General features: G+C 48.1%; 2 protein-coding genes and 1 long non-coding RNA gene across 6 annotated transcripts in view; 1 reads left to right on the top strand and 2 right to left on the bottom strand.

Annotated features, from left to right (window-relative positions):
- Positions 1-4,919, bottom strand: part of MMS19 (MMS19 cytosolic iron-sulfur assembly component) — a 34,247-nt gene extending 29,328 nt beyond the window's left edge. For all 3 annotated transcript variants that reach the window (XM_040486040.1, XM_040486041.1, XM_040486039.1), the window contains exon 1: positions 4,769-4,919. In XM_040486040.1, the coding sequence (XP_040341974.1) occupies positions 4,769-4,880 (112 nt within the window). In that variant the 5' untranslated portion in view covers positions 4,881-4,919. The remainder of the gene's footprint in view (positions 1-4,768) is intronic.
- The window catches only part of UBTD1 (ubiquitin domain containing 1), a 53,035-nt gene continuing 45,020 nt past the window's right edge, over positions 4,347-12,361 (top strand). The window contains exon 1 of one of the 2 annotated variants that reach the window (XM_040486057.1): positions 4,347-4,440. In XM_040486057.1, the coding sequence (XP_040341991.1) occupies positions 4,362-4,440 (79 nt within the window). In that variant the 5' untranslated portion in view covers positions 4,347-4,361. Of the gene's footprint in view, positions 4,441-5,369; positions 5,811-12,361 lie in introns of those variants that run through there. The other variant, XM_040486058.1, reaches the window with a different exon arrangement.
- Positions 6,310-6,847, bottom strand: LOC121037069 (uncharacterized). The gene is made up of 2 exons (XR_005793595.1): positions 6,676-6,847; positions 6,310-6,599 (listed from the first exon to the last, which is right to left on the bottom strand). It is a non-coding gene; the product is annotated as an uncharacterized LOC121037069 (long non-coding RNA).

Below are 12,361 nucleotides of genomic sequence, written 5' to 3' on the forward strand. Positions count from 1 at the left end.
TGGGTGGCTCAGTCGGTTAAGTGTCAACTCCTGGTTTCAGCTCAGGTCATGATCTCCCGGTTCATGGGTTCAAGTGCCACATTGGGCTCTGAGCTGGCAGCCTGGAGCCTGCTTGGGATTCTCTCTCTGCCCCTTACCACTTGTGCACTCTCTCTCTCAGAATGAATAAACTTTAAAAAAAATAAAAAGCCTTACAAAAATGTTTACGTATTTATTTTGAGAGAGAGAGAGTGCTAGCCGGCCCCGCCCCCCCCCCCCCCCCCCCCCCCCGGGGCGGAGCAGAGAAAGGTAAAGAGAGAATCCCAAGCAGGCTCCGTGCTGTCAGCACAGAGCCAGACATGGGCTTGATCACATGAACCCAGAGATCAGGACCTGAGCCGAAACTAGAGTCGGACACTTAACCGACTGAGCAACCCAGGTGCCCCTTAAAAAAAGCCATTTAATCCATCCACACTCTATCTAGAATTACCTCCCTAAAATGCAGAATTACTTCCCTGTCCACCAGTCTCTTTTGCTCCTTACTGCCTAAGACCTGACTCCTTGGCTTGATGTCCTTCACACTTTAGCCCTCAAAGCCCCTCTAGCCTCACCTTTAATCATGACTCCTATCATTCACTCACATGTCCCAACTTATCAAGCTCTTCCATATCCTTAATCCTGTAAATATTCCCTTGGTTTGAAATGCCTCCTTCCTGTCAAAATTCAACCCTTCAAGATCCAGCTCAAATTACTCCCTTTCATGTTTCTCCATAATTCTTTAACAAAATTGTCATGTGTGCTTGTTTTATTTATTCAATATTTATTAAGCACCTATTAGAAATCAGGTACTGGGGTTAGGGCTGGAGACAGAAATATAGACAGGGAGCTTTTAAGGAGTCCACAGTCTTGTTGGGGCAGAAAGACCTTTAAAACAATCACAGTGTAACACGCTCAGTGTTGCCATAGTGATATAAACAGAGACTGAGTTAGCATAAGAAAGGAGTAAAATTCCTGGGTTTATGAACCATCCATCACTAACGTTTTTTAACATTGTAAGTTTTCCCAAATGAACCACTACCTGAATCCGGAAGTATTGTTAATCATGCACTCGGACTCCTGGGATAAAAGAAAAGCTACTAAGGGGCTAATTTTCCTAAAGGTAGTCTCACTGGCATTAAGGAAAAACAAATGTTAAGTTCTTTTCCCTACATTAAGTAGGCTTAAGTTTTTCCAATGTGCCCAAGACTCTCTAAAAATGGACCTACTAGCACCTCCGAACTACCCACACTTCCCTCAGCAGGGCACCAGTTCATATGGAGCACTGAGCAGTCATCAAAGGAGTATTTATAGGAGACTGACAGAATGTACAATCAGACCTCTGTCTGATGGAGTTGCAGCCTCTTGAGAATCTGGAGGAGCAACCAATGGAGGAAGGGGGAAGGATGTGAAGGAGCAGTAGAGAGAAAAATCCCAATCAGGACTCAGTTTCAATCAAGCTGAGGATGCCATAGACATTTCTCAGAACTGTTTTACTGTTGTTTAACAATCTCTTGGTTTCAGGAATAATGGTCTCCCACAAAAATGGGAAAATACAATACAAAAAGACTGAAAAGAAAGAAAATCCAAATAACTGAAAGGAAGAAAATTTATATCCATAACACACTTCAAAATCAGCTTCCTTTCCAACCTCCATTTTTGAACAAAGGACTTCTCCTTTGTTCATCCTCAGGCTCAAAAGCTTGGGGTCATCATAGAGTCCTCACTCTCCTTCAACTTAACTAGTTAGGCCTCAAATTCCACAGATTCTTCCTTCTACATCTCTCATTCCATTCACTTACACAGTTTTTTACTGCATACTTAGTTATGCTAGTCTCCAGGGGACTTGGGTGGTAGGTATAGGATAGGACGTGGAAATATATACAGAAACAGCTACTACACAAGTCTGCTAATAACTGCTAATAAATGAGTGTCTGAGAAATAAATACCACAAAGATTTTGAAATGTGAGATGATGTCTGGCTGGAGTAATCAGGAAATGCTTGGGGGGCAGGCAGTAAGCACTCAAGCCGACCTTGAATCCGAGGTCTAACTTTGATCAGATGGAGCTAGTGAAAGGAACTGGGAAGGAAAGCATTCAGGGAATAGCAAATCCAGGTGGCTGCCAGGCACCAAAGGTCCAGGAGAGGAGTGGTAAGAGTAAGGGCTGGGGACAAGTAGTGCAACCTTTGAATGCTAGCATAAGAAGTCTTTAACCCTTAACCTACCGGTTCATCTCTCTGCCCCATCATTTGCACCTTTACATCTGACACCTACTTTCATCAGGAACTTCACTGCAAAGGTGCAAAACAAAGTTGGTGGTAGCTGTCTTTGTGATCATAGGGTGTCATGGAACAGGCTGCTGCTGTGAGTGGCTGAACAGAAAGCTGGTCTCTTTAGTGCTAACAAAACTAGACTCAGGCTGGATTAGAAAGCACATCTAATTTTGGGAAGGTTTCAAAACCCTGTCAGCCTTCAACAACATTAACCAGGGCTGTGATCTCAGATTGAGAATACCAATTTAATCCTTCTCAAATTTGCCTTCATTATATGACTCCCCTGCTCAAGGGTCTACGATGAGTTGTATTACCTACAATAGGTCATTCAAATCCCTCTGCCTGGAATCCAAGGTTATGCATAATCCAACCCCACCAAACCTTTTCAAACTTATCTGTTACTATCAACCTCCTTTCCTAGTCAGTAGGGCTAAATTACAACAGGGCTAGTGTTACAGTCTTAGTAGAGCTGAGTTACATTTAAAGTACATAATAGTTAAGGCCATTTTTTTAAAGCATAAAAAATATAAATTTTAGGGGCATCTGGGTGGCTCAATCGGTTGAGCATCCAACTCTTGATTTCAGCTCAGGTCATGATCCCAGGGTAGTGGCATCAAGCCCGGTGTCAGACCCCATGCCAAGTGTGGAGCCTGCTTAAGACTCTCGCTCCCTCTGCCTTTCTCTCTTGCTCGTGTGCGCGCGCTCTCTCTCTCTCTCTATATATATACACACACATAAATACATATATACACATATAAAATGTTTATAAAAACTTGGCAGTCCTTATTCATGCTGTATTCTTAAGTGTGTTCTGAACTTGAAAAGTCCAAAATTATTGTGTTCATACTGTATAAATGTGAAAGAATAGTCACAAATGACACTGATGTAACAGTAGGGGGAAGGTGTATGCATTATCAGTGAATGTTAAACACTTAAGATTTTACAGTTCACTGGAGATGAACTGTACACCAAAATAAACTGTAAACCAACTCTAGTTAATAATATGCCTACCAAAGTATTTAGGAGGAAGTATTTAGAAGGATATCTGCAATTTAAATAGACGGAAAGATGTATGACAAAGCAAGTTATGCTAAAATGTTAATGGTAGTTGAGGTGTTGCGTGTAGGTGTGTCTGTTATGAAATTCTCTGCTGTATGTTTGAAATTTTTGATACTAAAACACGGGGGAAATGGCATTGATAACACACTATGCTTCGTGAAGCTGTAAGAAGTTAAAATTGTTGGAATGGCAGCATCAAGCATTTGCTCCTTGATGCTTCCTTGCTGTCATGCACATAACCCACGAAGCCCTTATTTTCTGGTGTGGTATACTCTGTTTGCATGGTTATCTCTCCTACCACAGTGTAAGTTCCTGGTGGGCACAGAACCACTCTAATCTGGATTTACATACCTATTGCTTTGTATCGTGTTTGGAGAATAGTATGTGTTCAATAATGGTGGGATGACTGAATGAAAGTATAACTGCTAAGGGCCAAAGTAATATACTCTCTCACAATTCACTTTTTTCATTTCTCACCTACGCTAAAAGTTAGTACGTTCCGTGTTCAAGAGAAATGTTGTCTTTTATTTTTCCCCAAGCATGCAAAATTTCTAAAAGTAAGACAAAACTCATCTGTGTTCAGATTACTTTGTATTCTATTACTTAAACAAGTCTGAAGACCTCCTGACACTCAACAACTCTTTAGGGTTTTGTTTTGTTTTGTTTTCCTTTTTCTGAAAGTGAAGTCTCCGACTTCCAAGGACATCTGGAATTTGTTTTAAGCAAATCTTAGACATGTTGTGAGAACTAAGAGGTTCCTGAACTGGCCAAAAGCAGGAAACCGGAGATCTGAGGAAAAGATAAAAACAAACACTACATAAAAAACTCACGAAGCAAATTAATCAAGAACTTTCCGAAGAAACGGAGGGAAAGTCTTAAGGAGGCTTCGCGGAACATCTCAAACTCCCCCCAGAGCGGCTTCTCCCCTCCTCTCTCCCATCACAGCCAGTCAGAGATAGCGCCGCGCGGCCACTCCCAACATGCCACGCGACTGGAGCTGGTGCCGCGGAAGATGCTGCTTCTCACGTCAACCTCCGCGAAACAACGTGCTTTCTCGGCGGGAGCAGCAGATTCTGAACTGGAAAACCTAGGTCTGAGTCCCTGCTGCCCCACCCGCCTGATGTGCCAGTCTCTTGTCCTCTCTGTGCTTCAGTTCCCTCATCTGTGAATCGGTAATGACTCTGTAACCCCAGTTCGCGCACAGGGTGATTACTAAGATGAGGGGCGTAAAGGCGTTTTAAGGAAGACGCAAGACTCTCAATTTGTTACGGTTCTTAAACACGCGGTGCTTACAACGAGCCCCAGACCAATCTCTCAAAGTCACCGCTGTCCCTCACTCCCTTCCCGCCCGGCGCCTATGCTGAGGCCGCTCCCTCCTGTCGGCCCCATGCGGGAGCCGCGCGGCGCCGTCTGCCGTACCTGCAGCTACTTGGTCAGCCGGGCCCTCCTGCTGACCCATGACGAAGTCTTGCACGAGGCCCCACAGGGCGCCCGTAGGCGCCACCGCCTCCAGAGCGGCGGCGGCGGCCATGACGCGAACCAGAGACCGTGGGAGGGGAAGTGGGCGGTGGCACGGGATGGGCCTCTGAGCGCACGCGCCTCCTGAGCCAATCGCCTTTGGAGGGTTAAAGAGGCGGGGCGCTCCCTGGATCACGTGCCTGCCGGCTCCTGGCCAGGCAGTTCCAGGGAGGGATGGGACGGTTCCACCCCGAGGGGCGGGGCTTGGAGACGGGGCGGTGGCGCGGGGAGGGAAGGCGGCTGCTGGGCACGCAGCCGGGGGCCATTGAGGGCGAATAATTCCCGGCCCGGCTCCCGGGGAGACGGGCGGCGGGGCGGGCACCTGGCTGGGTGGGGCCGAGGGGCGGCACACACCCTGGGGGAAGCCAATGAGAAAATCAGGCCCGGCCCGAGGGGGCGGTGCCGTCGGTCACATGCACACCTGGGGCGGGCGGCGGCGGAGGCGCGGGCACCGCGAGCGGGCGGCAGGGAGCGGGGCCGGGCCAGGGCGGGGTTAGGCAGGTGAGTGACAGGCTGCGGGGGGCCGGCCCCTACTGGGAGCTCCGAGCGAGCAGGGAGTAGCTGCGGCGGTGCCCGCCCCCTCTCTCCGCCCCTCCATCGAAGCTGGTCTCCGGCCGGGCACCGTCGCGGGCCCCCCTGGCCCGGCCACCTGGGACTGTGCTGGGGAATCGGCCACCTCCCTCTCTCCCGTCGCCCGCAAAGTTTGTGGCGAAGCCGGCGCCCGGGCAGAGCGCGCCCCCGGGGGGAGATCGGGGAGCGCCCGATGCCGGGAGGCAAGAGCCGTTGACCCGGGACGCAGCCGTCCGGGCAGGATCGCAGAGCAGCAGACAAGTCCGCCGCCTCCGGTGCATGGGGCCCGGCTGAAGAGCCAGCATGGGCAACTGCGTGGGGAGACAGCGCCGGGAGAGGCCGGCCGCCCCGGGACACCCCCGCAAGCGAGCAGGTAACGACGAGGAAAGGAGCAGGGCCACGGGCGCCTCGCCAGTTGTCCCCCTCCTCGCTCGAGTTCTGGGCTTCCTAAGCGACCTCCCACGGCTCCTGACGCCTGGGTTTCCCCGATGTCTGCTCCGGAGCCAGACGGGAGCCCCCTCCCCAGCCCTGGTGGCCGGGGGAGCGGAGTTGGGGCAACTGCGAGCGCTGACCCGGCTGCGAGCCCAACTCGCTCCAACTGGGAAGCTCCGAGTGAGGGTGGGGGCGGGGGCAGGAAATGTTTGCAGACCGCAGCGGGGCCGCGGAGGGGAGGGGGACCCCGGACGGGGCCGCCGCTGGCCTGGCAGCTGGGTCGGGGTCGGAGGCTAGCCCGTCGGGGCACGGCGCGGGCGGCCAGTCGTCCCCAGAACTCGGAGCGAGCGAGAACTGCCGCTCTTCCAAAGACTGTCTGTGTCATTATCGGGCTGCAAATCGTGTCTGCCGGAATCCAACTGGCAAAAGCAGCGCAGGACTCTGGGAAAGAAATCTTTATTTTTCCCGCAGGGCTTTTTAGAGCTTCCCGGCTGTCTGGGAGTCTAGAAAAGGTGGGGTGTGGGGTGAGAATTGCGCTCGGGTTTGTTGGGATCCTTCCCAGCCTTGGGGATGGGATCTGCTCCCTGGTGATCCGCGAGGGCTGGGCAGCGCCTTCTCACTTTCTTGGTACACTCCTCCTATCCTGGCTCTTCGCCCTGGGAAGAGGTCTGGCGTTCGTTTCCCCGGGTCTTGTACTCACTTCCTTCTCTGAGAGTGTTGCAAGGACCTTCTGAGAATGATAAAAATCGTATACTTTAGAGTTGAAAGGGACCTTCAAAACTTGTGTGAAGTCCAGGTAGACTTACCTCCTCCTGTCTGTGTAGAAGCCCTGATCCAGAGAGGTTGAAGAACTGGTCCAAAGTCCCACAGCTAGTTAGCAGTGCAGCTGGGGCTAGAAAGCAGTCGCCTGTTCCACCCAGTTGCCACATATCCCTTTTTGTAAGAGGAGCCACAGGCATAGTATAGTCATTAATGAAGTGGAAACTCTAGTTGGAATTTCCTGTCTCCTTTGACACGGAAGGTGTGTTGCTTGGGTTGTGGGAACTGGGAAGGAAGATGAGGGGAAACGTGGGGGAAGCAGAGAAGGATGTCTGTGTGGTGGACAGGATGACTTCTGGAAGAAGAAACGTGTTTTTATGGGGGTGGGGGTCATAGGGTAAAATCTAACATTGAAATCCTGTTGGCAGCCTTGTCCATTCTGATTGAGAAAAATTGATTCTCAAACCCAAGGGCTGGCTGGCTTGCTTTTTTCCTTCCTTCCTTTCTTTCTCTCTTTCACTTATTCAGCGAATATTTATTATTTATGTGCTCAGGCCACACAATTGATTTTGTAGCATTTTTCACTGGTGACAACCCTCTCATACTTGAAACTACACCCCGCCTTCCCTTCTTGGCATTAGACTATCCTGGTTTTTTTCTCTGATCACTCCTGCTCACCATCACATCACCTCCTAGGTGTGGGTGCACCACGGTGCAGTTTGGCATTCTGTTCTTTCTCTCATACTCCCTCCCAGAGAAATTGGACACAGTCCCACAACTCTTTCCACTGGGAAGACCCCCTACACTGTATCTTCAACTATTATCTGTCAAACTCCAGATTCATACCTGTAAATGCCCACTGGACACACTGATGTAGTTATCCTTTGGATTCAACACTTCCAAAACCAAGCTCTGCATCTCTCCCTTCAGCAAGCTTCCCTTTACTCTTCCATTCTTGTGGTTGTCTAACTTCATACTTCGGAGATGTCTCTGCTGACTTTTTCTGCCTCCTAGTCAGTCATCCGCTGGAACCTGCTGGTTCTTCCTTGGCAAGTCATTCTAACCTGTCCCTTCCACTCTGCTTCACTCTCTTCTCATCTGAAGTCCAACCCACCTCCCAGGCTGAAGTTAGTTCTCCACCAAGGGCAAGTTCGTCTTCAGTCATTCATCCCATGCCTGCACACTGTGGTCCCTCCCAGAAGATGTTTATTAAATTAACCTGTTCTGAACGCTATAATGCTATGTTTAGAAAAAAATTTTTAACAGAAACTATTTTTTAAAATAAATCCTACGTCCAACGTGGGACTCAAACTCACAAGCCCAAGATCAAGAGTTGCATGCTCTACTGACTGAGTCAGCCAGGCGCCCCTGTTTAGTAGTCTTTTTGCATCTTTCCACTTCTGTTAAGAACTTTAACTTTCAAGGCTTTTCAGTTTGATCTGGTCCTTTCTTTTAAGGTGTGATTTCTTTGTCTTCCTCTGACATTAAAGCCACGCTGTTTGCTCATTGCCACTTCTTCCTTCTTATCAAGAACCTTTCTTCCTTTTGACGTTTGCCTCAAATCCCCTATCTTTCTAGAAGCACCTTGCCTGACAATTCTAACCCCCCCTTCTGAGAACTCCTGCAGACACATTATGCCACTTAACAATTATCTACTCCATATTATTAGTCATTTCTTTGATGTTTATAGTCTTATATCAGAAACTACATTGCAAGCCTTGAAGACCTGGGTTCTGTCTTAGCCTTGTGTGTCTGTCTCTCACACTCACTCATGTAGCCATATACATATACACATGCACACACACTCAGCACCCAGCACAATGACTTGTACGAGGAGCCACTCAAATATTTGTTGACTTTAGAATGTTAACCCGACTGTATCCTGTCATCTAGATTTTTCATGTAAACATTTTACTGAAGTATCTATCTGCATTTTTTTTTTTTTTACCTGCTAGTGTATCATTTTTTTCGATTCTGCAGGTCTCTCTGTGAATAAAGCTATTCATAAAGTCCAAAGCCAAGGGGAACTCTGTAGGATGACAAGTTTGGTATGAGGGAAGGAATCCTTCTTAACTTCACAGCATGCACCTGGCATTCCTGTAACATCTGCAGCTTACCCTTTGACAAAGACATAGTTTGATGTTGTAACACTAATGCCTAAAACTCCTCAACTCCCTTGGTGACTCTTACCTTTCCTTTGCCACTGGTGTAATGGGGAAAAATCATCAACAGAGAGCTACAACCTGAGTTCTAGTCCTAGGCCCGGAGCTGGGTGATACTGGGCAAGTCATCAAACCTCTCTCAGGTCACACTTTCAATGTCTCAGAAAGGAGCAAGGTTGTACAAAATCATTAGAGCTATTTCAACATCTTCATAAAGGCACCTGTTCAAAACTGCAAAGGTATTGCGTTGAAATTTCAGGCCTTGTTATGTCATCCTTTGGCCTTAGTTCTGTCTTCCTAGTCACTTGTTAGGTAAAACAGAGACATAATGCTCATTGGTCAGGCCATCTTGCATTAGCTATTTAGTTTTTAACTGTTACTCATAATGTATCCCCCGAAAGTCTAGGTTCCCCCTCCAGGTGCTGGGTGGTCCTTGCACTCTTCAGAGAATACTTGAAGATTTACTCATGTGGGGTGCTCCCACCACCACATATACATACCCGGGGTAGATCAATATCTCTGCCCCTGAAGTGGGTAAGGCAGCCCCTCCCCCAGCCACCCCAGGGAGAAATCGAGGTGGTAGAACAGGCAAGTCTCTTGCCCAGTTCTACCCTTTGAGAATGTGGCAGGGCTGAAACCCAAATATCTGACTCTGTGATGTGCCAGGCATATCCGCTTACATTCTGGAATCTCAAGCCCGGTGTGGACAGACCCAGGGCCCTGTTTTGAGCTGGTTGGGCTTGGCACTGTGGTTGCAAGAGAGTCTGCTTCTCATTGTGTGGGCTGCTGTGGCTATTCTTGAGGGAGTAATTGGGCAACTTCTCCATTTGCTCAGTAAATATTTACTGAGTGCCAGGCACCTTGCTGGCTGTGAACAGACATGGTTTTTGGCCACATGAAGCTTACAGTTTAGGGGTGGAGGGAGAAAATAAACCTATAGTCATACAAATTCCATGTGATCATACATGGAAATCCTGTATGATAATACATACGGTTATATATTACTATATATGCTGGTGACTCACACATTTATAATTTCAGCCTGTCCTCTTCAACTCTAGCCTTGTATATTTTGCTGGTGGTCAACACATTGGACGTCTGACAGGCTTCTCAGTTTAACACGTCCGAGACAAAATGAACCCGCACCCCCCACTCCTGCTCTTCCCAAAGTCTTCCCAGCTCAGCTCATGGTGATTTATTTCATCCTTCCATTGCCCAGGCCCCCAAAACACTACCCCAAAACACACCCCTGACTCCTCCCCTTTGTCTCAGCCCCACATCCATTTAATCAATAGGTCCTGTTGGCTTTGCCTTTAATATACCCAGAACCTGAGTCCCATCATCCGCACACTTTGGCCCTGCTCTAAGCTCCCATCAGTCTCTTAACTGACCTTCCTGCTTCCTCCCTTGTCTCCTGACAGACCGTTTTCATCGCAGCCGCGAGAGTGGTGCTGCAAAACCGTAAGTCAGCTTTTGTTGCTCCTGTGCTCCCCGTTTCATCCCCAGCCCTTGTGTTGGCCTACAAAACACGATACAGTTTTCACCAGCTTACCTTTCCTAAGCCATCTCTTGCTCTTCAGCCCCTGTTCCACACCCCCTGGTACTTGAACGGGGCCCTCCCTCCCTCGCCTCCTCCACATTCCTCCTCAGTCAAGCCCTCTCAGGCCAGCCTTTTATAAATCGATCCCCTTCCCTGTACTACCTGCTGTCAGCATTATTCCCCCCCCCCCGCCCCCTTCCCTGTTTTATTTTTCTCCATGGCAGTTACCATCATCTGACATTGGCTGCCTCTCCTACCGCATGTGGTCAGGGATTTTTATTTGTTTGCCCCCTGATACATAGAGCAGTGCCTGGCATACAGAGGTGCCTGATAAGTCTTTGTCGAATGAAACCAGTGTATCCCTAACAGTGTTGGGAAGGTCTGTAGAAAAGCAGGAATGAGCAGACCTGACTGCTCTCTCATCTCGTAGGTGTTAGGGCATGCATCTAATAAGGGGACTTAGGCTGCAGCCTCACAGTGCTATTCTGTTCCTGGGACTGGCTTCTCTGTCATCCCAGGCCTGGGTAAGGTCTCAAATACCTGGCATATAATTCCCTGTGATTTGGGAGCCTCTTGCTAGGAGATACAGGGGCTATGGCAGCAGAGCAGAGTGAAGTCCCCTATTAGGGTCCTAACCAGGCAGTGGCACTTTCTTGACATTTTATGTCATTTAATGCATCTGACTGTGGACCCCTCTTTCAGATACACACGGTATTTGTAGTCATTAACTCAAAGGGCAGGGATGGGGTGGTCTAACAGACTGGGAAGCAGGAAGGCGGGTGATGTGGATTCCAGGCCTCTCTCTGCCAAGTAACTTGCTGAGGAATTTTTAGAATCATAGAATTTTAGAGCTGAAAGGAACTTAAAGTTTTCTTTAACCTCTTTTTCTTTTCCAGCTATTAAAAAGAGAATAAAGGTATATCTGCTCCCTGCCGAGTTCACAGAAACGTGGTGCAGGCTATATAAAAACTGCATGGGCTCCTTTAAGTTTTCAGTGTGTTGGGGTCAAGGCATTGTAGGGAAGTGCTCAAGGTCAAGTGTATTCAAAAGGGAGGAGGTCTAGTCTGGCCCTTTCTTAAGTGGTGATCTTGGGCAAGTCATTTGTTTTGTGCTCAGTTGATCTTCTATTTTAAAAAATGATAATTATTTGCAGTTTACTTCAGAAAGATGTTATGGGGATAAAATAAATGAACACTGTTTTGAAAATTGGTTTCATGACTGCATGGTCTACTCAAATATGAGATCCCAACCCAGATCCTCATCTGGCATTGATGGGAAATAAAGCCGTTGGTTCTCTGCTTCTTCCTAATTATGTGTGCGGCTTTGATCTCTCTGAGCCTCAGTTTCCCCATTTGTACAATGGGATGACTGCTACCCTACCCACCTCCCAGAGAGGTTTTAAGAATCAAGTGAGATCCTGGATAAAAAGAGGTTTCGTGAACTCATAAAGTTTCTATTATCCTAGCCACAGGATTTTTACACACAAAAACCATGGCCAGTGATTTTCCCCACCAGATCATTGAAGCTTACTCTTTTTTCAAAGAGAAAAACTATAAAAGAAATGTTTAAAAACTATTTTTGGATGGGAATCTTTCTGAAATGGATGATAGGCTTCCAAGCAAAATACACTGAGCATGAATAACCTCCTCTTTGCGACTCAGGGGTGTTGAGTTCATACCTGTATGTACAAAGCACCTGCTTGGTGGAGGTGGGAACCACAAAAGCTTCTTTCTGTCAAAAGCCTTTATCTCTGAAAGAAGAAGGGTGAACTGGTGACAGGCAGAAGGAAATTGCTAAGGGAGAGCCTGGCCTTCCTCAGGGTCCCAAGCACCATTGGTGCAGGGAGGCTCTTGATTCCTGTTCTGGGCTCTGAGTGAGAACAATGTCCTGCCTGATCAGTATGAGGCCTCTGTGCTTCTGAGACTGCAGGGCAGTGGGCCCCAAACTAAATGGTGTCCAGCCACTGTCCTTTTGGGGTTCATGTTTCCACCTATAATCTGTCTTCTCCCTGGCAGCACTCACTCCTTTTTT

Source organism: Herpailurus yagouaroundi, unplaced genomic scaffold (genome assembly GCF_014898765.1).
Source record: "Herpailurus yagouaroundi ecotype Mexico unplaced genomic scaffold, PumYag 163, whole genome shotgun sequence".
In the NCBI taxonomy this organism is placed as follows: Eukaryota; Metazoa; Chordata; class Mammalia; order Carnivora; family Felidae; genus Herpailurus; species Herpailurus yagouaroundi.